At 34.7% G+C, this 13,511-nt stretch overlaps 1 protein-coding gene across 5 annotated transcripts in view; it reads left to right on the plus strand.

Annotated features, from left to right (window-relative positions):
- Positions 1–8,914, plus strand: part of LOC127860377 (uncharacterized) — a 37,630-nt gene extending 28,716 nt beyond the window's left edge. For all 5 annotated transcript variants that reach the window (XM_052398412.1, XM_052398413.1, XM_052398416.1 and 2 more), the window contains 7 exons: positions 279–1,442; positions 2,197–2,919; positions 4,533–4,741; positions 5,093–5,305; positions 5,513–5,709; positions 5,956–6,177; positions 6,412–8,914. In XM_052398412.1, coding sequence (XP_052254372.1) covers positions 279–1,442; positions 2,197–2,919; positions 4,533–4,741; positions 5,093–5,305; positions 5,513–5,709; positions 5,956–6,177; positions 6,412–6,898 — 3,215 coding nt within the window. In that variant the 3' untranslated portion in view covers positions 6,899–8,914. The remainder of the gene's footprint in view (positions 1–278; positions 1,443–2,196; positions 2,920–4,532; positions 4,742–5,092; positions 5,306–5,512; positions 5,710–5,955; positions 6,178–6,411) is intronic.
- Positions 8,915–13,511: the final 4,597 nt, after the last annotated feature.

Genomic DNA, 13,511 nt, shown 5'->3' on the forward strand with positions numbered 1-13,511 from the left:
CTAAAAAAAAATGCAAACACTTCTCTGTAAGAACATCACCAGATATAAGGCTAGACTTGGATTCACTGACGCATTTTGACAATAAGGGTGTAAATATATAAACAAGAAACATCATTAAAACACGATTGCAACGCAAAAAAGTTTCGATCTGATTAATCAAAAACTAAATATCAGAGCTTATAATAAAACTACCTACATTTGCTCAACTATACATTTATTTTAATATGATTATGATAAATTTAAAACGCATTCTTATTTATCAAAGATTATTTTTGCAGCCACGTATCCAATTCAACCAAGCCCTCCTAGTTTGTTAGGTATTCCTACTCCTCCATTTACTGGCAGCGGTCAAATGTACAGAACACCTAGTCAGGTGGATGTGTCGAACAACGAAAATGAATCTGGATACAAGTACAACTCAAGAAACCCTGCAACTAAAGAGAAACAGGGCAAAAGAAAACCTAAAAGCGGTGGAGGTAAAGATACGAAAACAAAGGATGATGACAAAAACCGAGGCGGTACGAAAGATATTGAGAACCCTTCTGGTGGCGGTAAAATGTATAGAACCCCTAGCCGTGTTGATATTTCAAAAGACGAAAATAAATCCAGAGACAATCACAACACAAGAAACCATGGACAAAAAATAAATAAAGGCCAACAGAATTATAGGACTGATAGGGGTCAAGATATGAAAACAAATGACAATCGCAACTACCGAAGCGGTACGAAAGAAATGACCTCGGAAGACAGTCAGGCTGTACCAGATGAAGAGGCTAGGCTGATAAGAGATGTTTTTAACTACATGGTGAAGCACTTTAATGGAAGTGGATCTCCGGAAAATATTCGCCGGGAATCCGGACTGTTTCCGACCGATTTTGATGTTGTTGACTGGTTCAAAAAGAAAAGAGAATTTACTACTTTGGGCAAAGATGGAAACGTCATTACAGTAAATGTCTGCAAAAAAAGTATCCAGTACTGTTTCAATTACATCAAAAGGTCTGGCTGTAACGACAGCAAATGCAAACATTTCCATCTTTGCAAAGATTTCCTCAGCGGTAGCTGTTGTTTTAGCGTGAAATGCAACTTTAGTCACAACGCAAAAGATAGCCGAAATATCATAGCTGCAAGGCGATATGGTATAGACCAATTTTCAAACGAAGAAATAATCAATGTCCTTGCTCTGCGGTTTCCACATGTTTGCCAGGAATGGGCTAAAGCAGGGTCTTGTCCTAACAGCATATGCTTTAACTTGCACGTTTGTCCTGGCTACATAAATGGGCAATGCAAAGATCAAAACTGCCCCAAATGTCATGATCGCACTTCACTGCACAACGACCCCATAGTCTCTGCCTATGAAATGAAAACATGGAATGAGACATTTTTTCGGAAAGCAGTGTATTTAATTCGGGAAAATGAGAACAAAGAAGACGCACCGGAAATTGGTAATACATATTTTACTATCAAAGTCGTATAATTTACCCTCATAGTCGTAAACAATATTGTTAAGTCAAACTTTTTTATAATTTCATTTCTACAAAAATTTGTTTGCAATAAGTAAAAGCTTACAATATACGACTTCATCACGCAAGTTTTTAACGTATAAAGTAGTTCAAACGCTATGTTGGTAATACACGTGTTTGCTTAATAATCGATTAAAAGCGTTACAAACGTTTGATTATATTTCCGACTTCAATTGATGCTTATCCATAAACGAACCGATATATTTGTTCTTAATTAGGAGTATTCGTTTGCTTGTTTAAATCAATCAATCACCATTTCATTCCAATATGTCATTTTCCAAACTGTGAAAAAAAAACTTTAATGGCCCCTCTTGACTGAAACAGTTTCGGTTTTGTTCTGGACATTTTACTCGTGCGACCATACTATTCTTGAACGTATGTGTTGCTTTACAAGCTTTAAGCCCATCGTCTGTGAGACATATCAATACGTAAATACCTTTCACGTAACTTATTATTAAAATTAGTGGTTAAAGCTAATTGTATTAACGTTTCATATATATATCAAGAGTTGTTAACTTTTCCAAATACCAATTATAAGTGCAATAAAAAGAACCAACTACAACGTTATACCTATAATTAAACTTTTGTGTTAAATGCGTCCAAAGTATCTTGAGGATGTTTGGAAAGAAATACTTAGACATTTAGACATAGTTTGATTTGCAAGAATACATTTTAGATCACGATGACACAGCAATTGAACCGAATAAAGAAGTGAAGCTAACGCAAGACGTTTTTCAGTTCATTGTCAAAAATTTTGACGGCAGTGGTTCACCCGAAGATATTCGCAGAGAATCGGGACTGTTTCCGACTGATTTTGACGTTTCTGATTGGTTCAAGAAGAATAAACAATTTGCTGCTTTCGAAAAGGATGGCAAAGTTATATCGGTTACGGTATGCAGAAAAGACGTATCGTATTGTTTCAGCTACATTAAACAAACCGGATGTGCCAACGAAATTTGCAGAAGATTTCATGTTTGCAAAGATTTTCTTTGTGGCTACTGCTGTTTTGGAGATAATTGCCATTACAAGCATAGTGTAACAGATAAACAAAATATTATGGCAGCCCAGAAATGTGGCTTAGATAATTTTACAAACGAAGAAATCGTGTGCATTCTTAAACGAAGATATCCACATGTTTGCAAGGAATGGGTGAAAAGTGAAACATGTCCAGCCAGTTTTTGCAATGATTTGCATATTTGTCCAGGCTACATCAATGGAAAGTGCCATGAATACAACTGCTCGAAGAGTCATGACCGAATGTCGCCGCACAATGGTCGCATAGTCAATGCCTACGGCCTGGCTAAGACTGATGAACAATATTTCCGAAAGGCGGTATATTTAGTTCGTAATAGAGAAGTTGCTTCAGGTGTCGAAGAAAACCTAGACTTGCTGAACACAGGTAAATGTTGTCACATTCTCACAATATAGTAGACCATCGCAATAAAATGTATGTTGCTTGTATCGGGTATTAAGGACCAATTGATAAGCGTACGAAATGAGAGCGGTGTAGTTAAAATAACCGTAACTTTGACAACTCAAAAGCTTCGTTGATTTATGGAAATGTAATATACAATTAACCTGAAGATTTATAACATTTGATTCATTCTATAATATAAAACATTATCTTTTTCTATTTAGTAGAAATTAAAACAAGAGGGCATTAAAGACCTAGGTCGCACACCTGCGACATGTAGGAACTAAACTTCAGAATGGAAAAATTAACAATCTGTTGTTTATTGGAATGTAATATTTCTCTGTGTCATCGTTCCCAAATCTTGACAATTACTTGCCATCTTTCAGGGGAATATAAAGTGTTCTTGACAAATAATTGTTTTTAAGGGTATTATATAAGATTGTTACATGCTAAAAAACAAAACTCTGGGACTTGCAGTTACACAGAAATGTTGTACAATATAAGGAAAACAGATCCATATTTCGATCCTATATTCTAAATACCAAACCTAGCGTTGGGCCTTGTTGTTTATAGCGAAGAAGATGTTATGTTTTCACTGCAAACCCATAAGGGAAACAAGTAACCTTAACGTATGGGTCAATTATGACCCCATGTTCATGATTTTAGCAATATTGGAAGAGGTCCATCGTGCTACGCTACATGCCAAATACCAAACCATTCGGTCTTTTTGTTTTAGAGCAGCAGTTTTGTTAAGTTTTCACGATAACAATATAAAGAAAACAAGTTATCCCAGGTTGGGCCCAATTTTGGCCCCGGCGACATGATTTGAAAAAATTGATAGACCATCGTGCTATACTACATGCTAAATGCTAAACATTTGGGTCTTGCGGTTTCAGATGAAATTTTTTCAAGTGTTCACTATATAAATTGATGGAAATAAGTAACTCCCATGGTAGGCCAAATGTGTACCTTAGAGGCATGCTTTGAACAAACTTTTAAAAAGTTTATGCTAAATGCTAAATACTACACATCTGAGCCTTGTTGCATTTGAAAAGATTGCAAATATATTTTGCAATACAAGTCTTTTTAAATAAAGTGAATCTGGGGCGTGACCATTCTCAACCTACGGATCATGATTTAAACAAACTAATTTTATTGACCACTAGACGCGGCAACACACAAAATAGTAAACTCCTTACCCTTGTGGTTAATAATATTTTTTTAGTTTTCATTTCGTACATTAATTTTTAGCTTTGGTGACCTACACATTCAAGTATTTGATATTTGATAAAAGTTGGAGACGGTTAAGCAATGATTATTCCTGTAATGTTTCGATACATGTGTACAGCGGTTCATGAGAAGTCATTGTTGGAAGACAAAGTCTATGCACGGCTGCACGCACATCAAGCACGGACTGACGGACATCACGATATCCTATAGGCTCCCCATGAGCATTATGTGCTCAGGTGAGCTAAAACAAAGATACGTTACTTAACAACGAAGAAAACCAACGAAAATCACTTAGTCATTCTTTAAACTGTTTGGAGAAAAAAAAATATTTGTCAGAGTTACCAGCTTATTCGTGTTTGTTTTTAAAGATATTGCCGGACAAAAATCCATTTGCACAGCGTTCCTTGTGGGTGACTGCAAGAAAAAGGGATGCAAACAGATCCACTCAGATCTTCCTTACATATGGCAGGTGAAGCTCTGGGATGAGTGGAGGAAGTTTTCATGCCAAGAAACTGTCGAAGAACTGTTTTCCAAACCAGATAAGAATGCAACGAATCAAATTGTGTACAATGATTTGGTACGTATGTATTTCTTTAAGGCCATCGATTGTTTTATGTATGACTTCATAACTTGTAGAACTCTTAATGTATTTATTTTGAGTGGTGAAAGGTCAAGGTCATCCTTCAAGGTCAAAGGTCAAATATATGGCTTCAAAGCGGCGCAATAGGGGGCATTGTGTTTTACAAACACAGCTCTTGTTTAATTTCTTTCTGTGATTACACGATTTGAGTCTTCATGACACGATTGATTATAGTTTGTCATATCACTTGTTTTCAATTGTTTTTAATAATAGTGCGGGATTCCATGTGTGTTCAAAACTAAGTTTCTGGGTATTAAGAAATAAGCTTGTGTTAACCTACCTATTCAGACAGGGGACTGTAGGTCTGCTACATTCAATATTATATTCGAACCCCTGCACGCCACGTGTATTGACTCAACCGGTAAAAGAACGATTATCGAAGTTCGCAGATTATCGACAAAATCATATGCGTTCGGGAAAGCGCTAGGCTCAGAACCGTTCAGAACTGAATGGAGGTGGTACTTAGAATTTACTCCCGGCGAATGGCACCTTATGGAACCGGTAAGAGACAGTTTGCGACTGTCAGTCTAATTGATTGAATACATATAGTAAAGTACGTAAATAATAAAACAAACAATACCCATATACATGCACTTTAAATAATGTAAGTGAAAAGCAATTAACAATCTTTAGTTTGTTTATTATTCTTTCATTTATAACTGAAATGTTCTTTCCGATCATAGCGTGTTTGTATTTTTGATTATTTAGGATTATCTCCAACTGACGGTGGAGACAAAATATTTAGCGAAGCAGGTAACATGGCTGTATACGCGAGAGAACTTTAAATCCAAGTACCAACTGAACTTTGATCGCAATGATCAGTTAAACCTTGGCTCTCAAGTCTGCAGAAATATTCGACGAAGACCGCTGTTTGTTTCAGAAAATGACGTGAAACAGCAAATAAGGTTAATATTATTAAACGGCATGGTTATAGTTTCTACTATATCGGCCATTTTGTATTAACAATATTTTTTAACTCCACGTAAATATATGGTTCCTTATCATTTCACATTACTGTTTGACATGATTTATGTCCTTAATATTTACGAATACAAAGTAATTGCATAAACAGAGGTATGATTCAATCATGTCTAATCGCAAACGTTAACAAAAGCTAGCCAAATGTTAAATTAGTTCTTGTTAAATGTCAGCCCAAGCAAACTAACTGCTACGCCGTCGGCGCAAGTAGACCTTCCGTGCGGATGGGTACCATGGGACTACTTTCAATCGTTTGAATGGGTGAAACTCTCCTTGAAAGACGATGATTATAAGCGGGTTTCGGAGAATTTCTATAAGACGCTGGATCCAAGCAAACAGATCATAGACGATATCTTCCGTGTACAGAATCATGTGTTGTGGTCAACATTCAGCAAGTAAGTTATAAATTGCTTAAGTTCGAGATTGTTTATACATTTTTCTGACCATTTATATGTTCAAGATACGAGTTAATACTACTCAAGGGTGTATCCTGCTGTTACAAACAATCATGATTGGTGCAATTCCATTTGCTGATCATACATGCATGTGTGCCGATAACATATTAATATTATTAAGGAATATTTATCTTAACTGTCAAAAATATTTATGTGCTCATAATATATAATTAGTCACTTGGAGAGGGTAATGAAGCCAAAGAAGATACGACTTGGCGACCTTTCCCCGGTGACTACGCTGGACCTGTATCATGGCACAGACAACCTGGAAGCCGTGCGAGGCATCAGCATCAACAGCTTCGACTCGAGGACGTCGGGCAAAAACATGACGCGATTCGGCGACGGAGCATACTTCGCAACAGACGCCAAGTACTCGCATGAATACACCAAAGGTCCGCACAGGTTTATGTTCCAAGCCAAGGTGTTGGTCGGAGAAGCCACAGAAGGGAAACCAGAATATCGACGACCACCAAGCAGGCCGGGCATGGATCATGAGTTGTATGACTCGTGTGTGGATGTGCTGAAGAATCCGAGGACATATGTCTTGTGGGAGAAAGCCCAATGCTACCCGGAGTTCATCATACACTACCACAGCATCGGCGACCTGAAGAACACACCGGCTCAAGATGCTACTGAACTTACGTCTTGTTGCCTGTTGTAGAGCGTAAAGACATAGTTAGACATATAGTTGAACTCAAAGATTGTAAATCATGGCTGATAATAGCTTTGTTAGTTTAAGACAGGTAAATGAAAGAAATGTAGCATTGTTCCCGTGTGGAATTGTTAATTATGAAAATAAGACATTGCGATTTATTAATGGTTAACTTAACGTTTTTTAAAGAATACTTTTAGATTTTTGATTATACTTATTTATAAATTGATATTGTTCCAAACAGTAATGTGTTTAGGTTTCACTTAACATTGATGCGATAATTTGTGATTTTTGTTAGATTGTTATTGATTAACACATGCGTTTTTTCTCAAACTAAAGAACGTGTATCCGGAACTGCTGTAAATACTTAAACAAAATAGTAAGCATAGTGTTTGTGTGTCTTCAAGTGTTGTCTGGATCTGTTTTACGAAATATATATATAGTCCTAATATTTGCATTTCTGCTTATGTTTGTTTTGTTCTTTAGTTGTTATGATTGTGTTGTTCATATGTTCTATTTAAACTAAAGAAATATTTGTAATTGAGTGAATCGATTCTGCCCAACTGAAAAATAACGTAGTGTTCGTTACCATTCAAAGGGTATTATAAAAGTTGATATCTTTTGCGAATTTATATACATTTTTTTCTATGAGCTTAAATATTGAAGTTGTTTTTCAATCACTGTTTTGAGTGGCCGTATAATTGTATTTGGTGTATATATAAACATGCAAAATTACTTATAAAATAGAAAAGCACAAAAAGAGAAAAAAATAAACAGGAACAATTAAAATAGTCCTGTCATCAATAATTTACATGTATAACTATTGATTTTTTATAACCATAATTTGTTCAATGTATGTTCCATATGATGTTACAAACTGTTATATGAAGGTGTATTTGTTTTATTACATTATTATTAATTGTTTGTAATACAGTGTTGTAAATACCGTGACACGCGAGTTTAAGAGAAAAATTCATTACAGTATATAGTTAATATATAAACTACTTCACGTTAAAGGGGGGTGTATGATACTTTTCAGTAACGGTCTACATCTTATCGAGTTCAAAGGGGGAACGCGTACATGCCGAAAATTGTCTTCATGATAACAGGTTTAATGGTATTAATCTTGCATAACGGTTGTTGTCTTTATTTATATGAATAAAGGGGTGAAGGGCAGAAATGTTCTGCATGTCAATGCCAATGGCATTACGGACGAAAACGAGTCAGATGTGAACTATCAGGGGAAAAAAAGGAGTGTATAGTGCAATAATGCATTATTGAGTTTGACCAAATGAATATGGAATAGATAAACGTGAACTATTTTTATGCGAAAGAAGGCACATCTCGCATTTTGCTGTAGTCAAGAAAATTTGGTGGAGGGGTGGGGTGGGGGGTCTTACATGTAATTGTGGTAAACGGAAATCGTTTTAAATTATACGATTTTATAAGTTAAGAAAAGTATATATTTAATTACATTAATTGTTGTTATGTAAACAAATGCAAGGGGTGAAATAGAATGCTTTAAGGCATAGTTAAAATAAAAATTGAGTGCAGTGGGATGTATAATGCATTATTGAATATGTCTTGCATTATTCTTCGCGTTCGATGTGAATGAAAGGTCATCTTGTTAATCCAGGGACCCATGTTTAAGCAGCGTTTACCTAAGCGCGAATGTTCTAGAATGTTCTAGACATGCACTACCGATGTACAGTACATGCAAACGTGTTTTTGAAGAAACTACTGTCTTACATGCATACAGATTGAGCAGTAGTACAGTAGTTATTATTATGCATTTATTTGTCGGCAGTTCTATGTCATATAATTGGCTGCCTACGACAAACAGGTGCGCTGATAATACAGCCACAAAAAGGCGAATGTATCGAAAACAAAGCCTATTAAAATACAAAATACTTACGCTTTTGATGCAACTACAAAGAGGCGAATGCAGCGTAAACATCGCATATTTGTGTCTTGTTCTGGGAAAACTGGGCAAAATGCATGTGCGTAAAGTGTCGTCCCAGATAAGCCTGTGCACTGCGCACAGGCTAATCAGGGACGACATTTTCCGCTTTAATGGTATTTTTCGTTTAAAGGAAGTCCCTTTTTACCGAAAATCTAGTTTAAGCGGAAAGTGTTGTCCCTGATTAGCCTGTGCGGACTACACAGGCTAATCTGGGACGACACTTTACGCACATGTATTTTGCCCAGTTTTTTTCAGAACAACACACATGTTAAAAATTACCAAAACTCTTGCGCTGATAATACAGTTGCAAACAGGCGAATCAAGCGTTAACAAAACTCATCACGAGTTGAAAGCAAACGCTTTTTAGATTTATTGTTGATCGTTATGCATAATCATTTGAAATAGTATTGATGTTGGTGATTGCTATGAGCGAATTATATGTGGATTTTATTATATATCGTATAGAACGCGCTTTTAAGAAGAAAGTAGTCCAAAATGTAAAGCACGCTCGTACGGGCTTTGATATTTTATAAAGAAATATGAAAGTAATTATTGTTTGACATATTTGCACACATCTTGCACGAACAACATGATGAACCTAGTGTTGTTAGTTTCTTTGGATTTCTGCTGTGTACTCCAAGAAATTACACATTCATTAGAAATCCATTGAAATCAATCATTTTGCTTGATTTGAAAGACGTTTCAAATGCCATTTCTGAATGTAATACGTATATTTGAAATTTATTTTTCATTTTTGGGTACTTTAAGCTGATGCTGGCATGTGTTAACATGTTCGTTTACCTCCGGTAGTGAGCTATTATTTTACCTGTGGGTACTTTGTTGTTGTTGTACACTCAACAAAAATATATTTGTGTTATTATATTATACTAGTATGTGACCGAAGGCACGTTTTTGCTGATTTTGCCATGAAACTGAAACGGAAAACATTAAACTGAAGTTAAAACGCATCAAATGGAAATTAATGAAAATTAATTATTTTCCGTTATGTCCTATTTAGGACGTTTGAACTGTAAGCGTTGGTTATTCATGCATGTGGTTCTACCACAATATTGAACAATTCGTAATTGCTTCATTATGCCACAGCTGATATTTTTATTCAAAGTTGTTTGTTTATTCGGCATTCTGTCTTTTGGTCAAATACATCTTAATAAATAAATAAAAAATTGCTCTTGATGTCATATAAATTGTGTAAAGTATGTATGAGTTACTTAGTTTCCTTCTGTATGAAAATCCTCTGCGAATGAATTCTTTAGAGACATTTTGATTTGTCATTTTGTAATACGACAATGGAACTATGTTTGTGTTTATTAACGTTGGTATGTTGTTCAGAAATATCCATGTAAAAATGGATTATGTTTGCTTCATGTATGTAAAGAGTACGTCTTTATTGTTTTTTCATTAGATTCTTTAAGTGTGAAATATTGATGGTCTTATTTGCAAAAGTGATTGTTACAAAACTGTTTTAGTTAAAGACATACAGTATATAACTTTTAAGCGTTAGAATGGTTTCTATGGTAACTCTTAAGAAAAATGTTTAAAAAATAAATTCCTATTCATATATCATTATCTCATATGAATGAGTGTGATATCTCTCTCGTGCAAAATGAACAAAGTTATTGTTATAAATCAATAAGCTTGGCTGCAAGCGATCTTGGCTTTTTTCCCTGGCTATATAGAAATTATAATACGCAGTTATTTATGCTTTAACCATTCCGCTTTATTTGCCTTTATCAAGTAAAGAGCATCAGAAGTGAAACTACGTTTTTGAATTAATTAATTTAACCAGCTATATTGATTGTCTTATTTCTAGATTTATAACCTTAACAGACGTGAATTCAATTTAATACTTTTAAAACTAATTGTAATTTGATCGTTGTCTTCATGTGAACTAAGACCGATAAGGATTGATAATGCTGGACTGAATAATTGATAATTTACCTTGTTTTTTATCGTGAAGAAAATGTCTGATAAGCAACTGATATGATACTTCAATTAACCCATTTATGCCCAGTGGACTCTCCCATCCTTCTAAATTGGATCAATTTATTTCTAAAATTAGGGGTGCCAAGTATATTTATTTCTATATTTAGAATATTTCATAAAGAAATTCATTTAAGCAAACAGCGCAGACCCAGATGAGACGCCGCATTATGCGGCGTCTCATCTGGGTCTACGCTGTTTGCAATGTCCTTTTTTCAGGACGCTAGGCATAAATAGGTTAACTATTCAAAGCAGACACATAGATTGCTACATAACTTGTGCAAACTTATTTTCATTAGCCAGCATTAAGAAATAAGAAGCATAAACAAGTTAAAAAACAACAACAATTATCTACAAATTTTTTCTTAAACTAGACGACTACCTACAAAGCCAATGCCATTCATTGAGGTCAAACATCAAAACACAGCACTTAGTCAATGTGACTGACTCAAGCTCTACCATCAAATTGCTTTGAAGTGTTTATATATAAAGAAAGTATTTACAAAAATAGCATTAAGAATATATACTGAACAGAGAACATTTTGATGAACGGTTTGAAATTCTTCACGGGTCATTGTATGTACACCTATTTTAGAATTCATAGAAAACATCTTTTTTTCATGTCAGCTTAAGAGTATGTTTAATTTTTAAACGGGGAATCTGTCTCAAATACCATAAATAACTACATGTCGGTTATTATCATATATTTATCAGATCATACAATAAGCATATTTTATGTTATCACATGTACACATTTTATATTGCAATTTTGATTTAGAAACTATGTAGGTTTTGGTGTGTTTGTGTGCGTTGTATTTTGTTTGTTTTTCTTTTGGTTCTATTACACGAGTTACCTTAATATCATTATATTAGCAGGCATGTTTTAAGGGTAATCGCTTCCCACAATTGCACATGTATTTTGGTAAAATGGTTTATTTTTTATTTTAAGTAAATTCTTTCGTTGGTAAACATATTGTAGTTTAATTAACCACTAAGAGTTGAGTGTTAATCACCAACCTAATAATTGGTAATTTGTTTAAAGTAAACACATTCTTAGTTATTAAAACCATTTATATTTTATAGCAAGAACATTATTAATGAATTTCATCGTTCGAGAGATGGTAGAACTAATCTGTGAATTTTAGCTCTACTGGCCGAAGGCCTGAAGAGCTTATGTCATGGCGTGGTTTCCGTCGTCCGTCCGTGCGTGCGTGCGTGCGTTAGACTTTTTCTTGTTTACGCGATTAAGTCCACAGTTTTCATCCGATTCTTTTCAAACTTGTTCAGTGTCTTTATATTAATGAGGACTCGAACCCTATTGAAAATGGGTTACATCAGAGTTAAAAAGCCAGAATAATCTCCCCTTGAATTTGAGAAAATTGTGAAATAAGGCTTGTTTACGCAATAAAGTCCACAGTTTTTATCCAATTATTTTCCAACTTGCACAGTGTCTTTATCTGAATGATGAGTCAAACCCTATTGAAAATGAGCAATATTGGAGTTATAAGTCCAGAATTATCTCCCCTTGAATTTGAGAAAAAAAATGAAAATTCAGTTGTTTTTTATGTGATAAAGTCCATAATTTTCATCCAATTCTTGGCAAACTTCCACAGTGTCTTTGTATCAATGAGGACTCAAACCCTTTTGTAAAAAGAGCAATATCAAAGCAATAATTCCAGAATGACTCCCCCTTATATATGAGAAAATTTTGAAATCCCGCTTGTTTACTCAATTAATTCCACAGTTTTCATCCGATTATTTCCAAATTTGCACAGTATCTTTATATCAATGAGGACTTAAACCCTATTGAATATGAGCAGTATCGGAGAAATAAGTACACAATAATCTCCCCTTGAATTTGAGAAAATTCAAACGTGTTCAGTGTCTTTATATTAATGAGGACTCGAACCCTATTGAAAATGGGTTACATCAGAGTAAAAAGTCCAGAATTATCTCCCCTTGAATTAGAGAAAATTGTGAAATAAGGCTTGTTTACGCAATTAAGTCCACAGTTTTCATCCAATTATTTTCCAACTTGCACAGTGTCTTTATCTGAATGATGAGTCAAACCCTATTGAAAATGAGCAATATTGGAGTTTTAAGTCCAGAATTATCTCCCCTTCAATTTGAGAAAAAAAATAAAAATTCAGAAATTTTTATGTGATAAAGTCCATAATTTTCATCCAATTCTTGGCAAACTTCCGCAGTGTCTTTATATCAATGTGGACTCAAATTCCAGAATGACTCCCCCTTATATATGAGAACATTTTGAAACTCCGCTTGTTTTCGCAATTTATTCCACAGTTTTAATCCAATTATTTCAAAATTTTTACAGTATCTTTATATCAATGAGGACTTGAACCCTATTGAATATGAGCAGTATCGGAGAAATAAGTACACAATAATATTCCCTTGAATTTGAGAAAATTCTCCTTGTTTGCGCGATTAATTACACAGTTTCCATCTTATTCTTTCCAAACTTGCACAGTGTTTAGAGCCGTAAAGCGATTCAGGCCCTTATGGGCCTCTTGTTTCAACTAGTATGTGCACTATATGCTTTAAACCTGTATCTGCTCTTTTCGTCTTAATAAAATATGATACGTCGTTATCAAGTGTGTATTTGCCTTTGTCAATTATACATAATAAGTAAGAAAGACC

This window comes from Dreissena polymorpha, chromosome 15 (assembly GCF_020536995.1).
Source record: "Dreissena polymorpha isolate Duluth1 chromosome 15, UMN_Dpol_1.0, whole genome shotgun sequence".
NCBI classification, from domain to species: domain Eukaryota; kingdom Metazoa; phylum Mollusca; class Bivalvia; order Myida; family Dreissenidae; genus Dreissena; species Dreissena polymorpha.